The sequence below is a fragment of the Amblyomma americanum genome, chromosome 5 (genome assembly GCF_052857255.1).
Source record: "Amblyomma americanum isolate KBUSLIRL-KWMA chromosome 5, ASM5285725v1, whole genome shotgun sequence".
In the NCBI taxonomy this organism is placed as follows: Eukaryota; Metazoa; Arthropoda; class Arachnida; order Ixodida; family Ixodidae; genus Amblyomma; species Amblyomma americanum.
Window position 1 is genome coordinate 73224642 of NC_135501.1, and position 6058 is coordinate 73230699.

Sequence of the window (6058 nt, forward strand, 5' to 3'; positions counted from 1 at the left end):
ATTGTACTGAGCTTCTTAGCTCAGATCATCTCAATTTGATTATTGCGATTCAACTGTATTGTCCGAGTTTTATTTGTTGATGCATCGGCCGGGTCATCCAAAGAGAAGTGTTGCCCTAGAAAGAAAAGAGGCTATATTACGCTCAACGATAAACACGACTTCGTTAGTGGGTTTCCCGGCAAGCAGGCCAGGAGGAAAGACGGCATCTCGTCTGCTATTCGCCCGTCGTTCACCACAGCATTGCGTTTTTGGGAGTGCTCACAGGTGACGCAGAGCATCGGACGCACGCTGGGCGATCGTGCAGCAAATTCGCGCCTGCCCAATGCGTTGCTGCTCGTCAGAGTTGTATCCGCTGTCTATCTTACTGCGTGCTCCAAAGCTACTGCTGTCCAGAAAAAAAGAAAAGGAAAACTTTATTAGTTGTAAAACGATGGTGTGTCATTTCTTGCCCCAATTAAAACATTTCATCCCTTGAGCAGCAGAGAGCACACGGAAGGCGGAGAAAGTGGAGATAAAGCGGAGATTCGCACACGTTTGAAGAAGACGGTCATCCAATAATGGAGCTTAACTTGCACATTTTTCGAACACATTCAACAGCCAAATGCACTGGGGTGAGGAGAAGCACGGATTGTTCGCTGTGGTGGCCATAAAATGCGAAATCAAGACACGATTCTTTACACTGCGGCCAGCCGCGATCTCGTTATCTTTTATGAAATCAATTCTAGAAGTCCTTGCTTATTATTTATATGCTTAGATACTTTTATGATAATCTAAAGAGTATCATTAGTGTGAAAGATTGCACGTCGTCTCTCGTTGCTCACGAGAACAGCTGCTTCCACTAAGCACACATCACAAATATAAATGAAGACGCAGGGCTTGCAACGTAAGTAAGAGCAGTATCAATAGATTTATATTTCAAGCTCGTGAGTAATCACCCCTCTCCCCAATTTAATTTCATGCGGTGGGCCACAAAACTGCGAATATGCTAATGTTGAAATTGTCGAGAAAATATTGAAAATACAGTTCGGATAAAGAGTTGCCTCAAATGTAAGAAAGGAATGCGTAACCTCTGTAGCGAACAATCGCTGTATTAGTCACCACGCCTTTTAAATAACCTTTGCAGAAATCATGTATGAAGGACTTGTAGCTTGTTGCAATAGCTCTTATGCTCTGACGCACGAAGTGTGCAATTTTTTTATTGTCCGCAATCATGAGTGGCTTTTGATCTCCGGACAATGAACGTGACTTAGCAATGTACTCCTTATAAAGGCACTTGCTACGTTGCTTTGCCACTGTGCGCGCAATTGCAGAAATCTTGTCTGGCTCAGCGCAAAAGGAGGTTCCAACAAGTGTCTGCAAAAATGAACGCCGTGGTAGGGCTTGCGTTTCTATCAGTGACCGCTGTAACGCTCTGCAACGCCGCTTCATTTGCACCTGTTGAAACTGGAGGGTGGACCGAGATAGACCCATGGAGCGATACTAAATACTTGAAACTAGCTCAGTACGCAGCCTCGAGAGAGAAATCTGGCCTCAGACGTAACTACGAGGCTCTATGGCTCAAGAGTGTCTTTACGCAGGTAAGTTCTATATTGTCACTATTTAACGACATTCTTTAATGAGCTCGAATTATAATTACCGTTCCACGTTAAATACAAGTTTTGAAAGGAGAATTTTAATTGGAAGAGGGAAAATACCTTTCTCTTCAAAGCATATAGAAATCGGGGCCACTGAACCACTCTTGTTGGTTTGAGTTATATATCGTACAAATAATAAAATGTAGAGAATTGAGCTCTAAGACTCAAATTAATGTGTGGCTGATTTTCTTCTGTCCTTCCCAGATTATAATTCTGATTTTTGAGATCTCTGCTCTATATAAAGAATTCGGACAAGAGTAAAACCAGAATATCTCATTATCTGTTAGCCCAAAATTTCGGTCACCTAATATAGTCGTGAAGCTTTTTGTACTGAACACTATTCCTCTCTCATGTATGTCACTCAAAAGAGGAGGGGTCTAGTGTTATTCCAAGAAAAAAGTTTTAGTCTCTACTGTCTTCAAACTTTGCACCCTTATAATACCGAAAAGGCTTGTTAGAGAGTTAAAGAACGCCCAGCGATAGAGAGAAGTTTTCTCTATAACTTATATGCTGGCCAGATTAAAAGAACGATGCATCATTAGAGTCACCTTATACATGGATCTCACTCATGTGAAGTGTCATATACCTTGTATACAAAACTTGATGTTTGCATCACGAGGAACCTGAAAGGAAGGTATGGATAAAGAAATGAAAGAATTGGTTTTTGAAGACAGGAAATGGCGCAGTAACTGACTCACATATCTCGGTGGAAACCCGAACCGCCCGTAAGTGAAGAGATAATGGAGGGAGTGAAAGAAAAAAGGTAGAAAGAGGAGTGTAGTGGGGGCCTTATGAATAACTTCGAGCTTCTTGGGATCTCTAACGTTCACTGAGATCGCACAGCACGCGGGCGCCTTTTGCGTTTCGGCTCAGTTGAAACGCGGCCGCTACGGTCGGGTTCGAACCTGAGTACTCCGGCTCAGTAGAGCGGCTTCACCACTGAGCCATCGTAGCGGTCAAGCTAGCGATAAACTATTGAGTTTGAGGAGCTGTCGCACTCTCCTCGTATCTTCTTTTTTTGCGGCGGCCTTTCTAAGCGAGCACTGTCTTATTAACCCTTTAACTTCAAAATTAATCCCCTAGAAACGTAAGATAACTGCGAACTTTTTCAATAGCTCACAGATTTTTGCATGTAACTCTGATTCCGAAAATATATTACTTCATTTTTTCTTTGATAGAATTGTCACAATAATTAAAAAAGCTCTCTTTGAAGGCAGCTTTCCTTCAGTGCATGCAATAATAATGGATTACAGCGTGTAAAAATGCGCAGTATTTATTTATTTTTTATTTATTTAAGATACCCTCAGGGTACAGATGTACGTTACAGAGGGGAGGGGCGGGTACATATACAAAGTTAGCACATGAAGGTAACAATAAAACAAAAGACCTGATGGGCTGCAGCGAACAGGAATGTGCATACACAAAAAAGCTTTCAATATTTGCTGCGGCGCGTCACCCTATTCGTTGCGCTCTCACTCTCATAATAATATGAGGCCGTCTCTAGCTCAGAAATGAAGTCAGAGCCACTGTCGAATGCAAATTCTAGATCGTCGGCTAAGCTGTTTTCAGAGCTGCTCCAAGAAGCAGCACTTTTTCTCGCGAAATTGCCCCCACAGGCATTCTTCATGCCTGGCATCATTAACAAATGATTGTTGTCAGGTTTAAAACACGTGCTAAAGAGTGAAGACGCGTGGTTTACTGGACACCTGCCGCCCTCTGGTGTTTTAAATTGCAAGCTATGTCTCCGGTGGTCAAAGGAGAGCGACATCGTGCTCGACAAGTGCGACTTGTCATTGGCGATATTGGTACCACATCCCGCTACGAGTACAGCTCGTTTTTGGCGGTTACAGATTTAACGTTGTAACTGCATCCAGATCTCAGTTCGTTCGCTGCACAATACACCTCTACACCGCTTTACACAAGGCGTACCAAAAATATAGCTGCTTCTCTCTGCAACAGCTGTTTCATCTGGTCTACTCGCACGGTTTGTTATAACAGCGCATGTTAAGTGTCATATTTAAAACGCCATAATCCTCACCACTTCGCTAGGAACAGGCTTACTTTAACGGATTGTAAATTTCATTGAATTTCGTGTTCGTTTCAGCAGCAATCGCTTAACTTCAGTAGAATCCTTTTTTCCAGATATTTCTACTGCTAGTTTGAGAAAGGAATTATAAATTGCGCGGCTCAGAATTTAACCTGGAACAATTACTTCATTGCGCCTACCACTATCAATTCCATTCTGTAGAATTTTTTTAATCCATGTAGGTGTGTACGAAATAGTCGGTCCTAACCCAACTCTACTATATAATAGCAGCGATTCACTGTGTAGATGCACTAATATTTCTGCCCATTTTTCCTGATTAGGTGGTCGCTGGAATTAACTACAAGATAGAAATCCTCATTGCAAGAAGAGACTGCAAGAAACGTGGAACCAACTGCAGGCCTGCGAAATACTATGTAAGCAGAGTCAAATCAAATCCCTTTTTTCTCATTCAAATATTCTCAGTCAAATTTCAATCAAACTTCTCAATCACATATCAAACAGTTTAAACATTTCTCGTCATTTTGAAGAGAAATCAAGCTTGATTTGATATTAAATGGTGCACAATCCACGCCATTCCATAATTTTGGAGAGGCGCCGGCTACGCCCTTGATCTACTACACCGCAATAACCAAATTTCTATGACACCCGACTTATTGCAAGACATTACGGACATTACATTGGTCTATGAAGTGCTGCCAGGGGGACATTTGAGTGATGTAAACCATGATGTAGAATGATTGTGGAACATGATGTACCGTCACCTGGTGCCAGCCCGTCATTTATTAACGCTCTATAGACTGAGAAATCACTCTGCACTTTTGTTTTCTGTTGAGTCCTGGGCTAAAGTTCGCACTAAGAAACTTGTTCCGACGATGACTCCATCAAAATATTTTAGCAAGTTTGGTATAACTGTCCGTCCACAATAACGGGAAATGAGATCCAATGAAATAAACGTTCCCTTCTCCAAAATTGACTTTCACTATGTGGATTACATGGGTTTTATCATTTTCTGTTGATTTGTGGCATGAAAATTGAGAGGCAACTTTAAATGAATTTTTATTTTGTAGAGAACAATTTTCAAACACGAACGTTTCAACTGTCTCTTTAGGTACATATCCAAAGTTTGAAGCGTAGAAATTTTGCTCATAATGCTTTTGAGTAATGTTAACATGGGCGCGCAGCAACAGGTTCTTGCAGGTCCATCTGCATGCAGTGAAGCTCATTTATCTTCATTACAGGTCACAGAAACGTGCACTGCGATAATTTACGAGCCACTACACACGAACGTCAAGAACGTTAAAGCGTTCGACTGCGTGACGCCAGAATGAAATAAACCGTTCTCTGGGTACAGGCTTTTGCATATCCTTGAAAATATTGGGAGTGCATAAATATTTTCCTTGCTGCTACTGAATAAACTTCTTCACCCAACTCTGCAGACAGCTTGTCTGATCACTCTGACAAAATGGGTAATATTTTTTTTTGATACACCAGCGTGCTGCTCGCGTTTAGTGACACATTTTAGCACCGGAAACCCTCACTAAACAGGCTATGCAAATCGGCCAGAGATACAGGGTAATATGAGCTAGACATTGTCCGGAAACCGATAGGTGCAGCAATATTCATCATTCATTGTATAAGGGAACTTAAAGTCGGCATAGATTTCACAGTCATGCGCAAGCGTAACTGCGGTAAGTACTCCTATAAATGTGGAAGGCTACACATACCAGCTGAAGCGATATTTAGCAGCACAGCTCTTGAACCAGGGAAGCCTGCGTAATATTGATAAATCGGGCTTTTGCGTTATGAGAGTTGCTTCTGCGCCATAGTAGGAGCAGTGTTTGCGTACATTCGGAGCGATATGAATGGAGTGAACTGGGAGGATTATTAACTAATTTTCAACATTTAACCACTCAGCCCTCTCACTTAACGCACTGGCGTCAGCAAAAAATTTTAGCGCCCTGTGTGTGCTATCAATACCGGTTTTCTAGCACTCCGAAAACACGATTACTCTTGGCTCCATGGTTCAACAGTTCAGGCCTTTGAGAAACCGCGCTTTGTGGCGGCTAGGATCACCTAATTCTAAAGTCGCTGTAACTCCTAAAGTACCACAGCCGCTTTCTCTTTGCAGTGGCGTCGTTTATTGGATAGTTGCGATCGCGTGACGAGGCACCGGCATCGAGTGAGTTCTTTCTCTAGCAGCGCACTTCGCGCAGTCATTGCTCAGAGGCTGTACGGCGTGTTTTATAAAGCGGTATAGCCGCTATTAATGCATGTCAAAAAACAAATGCACAACATAGTATACCTGCGTTGCCGAGAAAGCCGGAATGTTCGTCTATGGGTGCAGCAATGAGCGAGAGTATTTTAAAAGCCTATCTGT

The 6058-nt window shown here is 42.3% G+C and overlaps 1 protein-coding gene across 1 annotated transcript; it reads left to right on the forward strand.

Annotated features, from left to right (window-relative positions):
• The first annotated feature begins 1284 nt into the window (after positions 1–1284).
• Positions 1285–5029, forward strand: LOC144134804 (cystatin-1-like). The gene is made up of 3 exons (XM_077667637.1): positions 1285–1577; positions 4002–4094; positions 4920–5029. Exons 1-3 carry the CDS (start codon positions 1362–1364, stop codon positions 5007–5009), a joined length of 399 nt encoding a protein of 132 aa, XP_077523763.1. The 5' UTR covers positions 1285–1361; the 3' UTR covers positions 5010–5029.
• Positions 5030–6058: the final 1029 nt, after the last annotated feature.

Bases quoted from the DNA above. Each gene is read 5' to 3' on its own strand.
- LOC144134804 (XM_077667637.1), top strand. From the start codon at position 1,362: ATGAACGCCGTGGTAGGGCTTGCGTTTCTATCAGTGACCGCTGTAACG. The intron at 1,578-4,001 runs GTAAGTTCTATA...TTTCCTGATTAG, and splicing joins TCAAGAGTGTCTTTACGCAG to GTGGTCGCTGGAATTAACTA. The intron at 4,095-4,919 runs GTAAGCAGAGTC...TCTTCATTACAG, and splicing joins GCAGGCCTGCGAAATACTAT to GTCACAGAAACGTGCACTGC.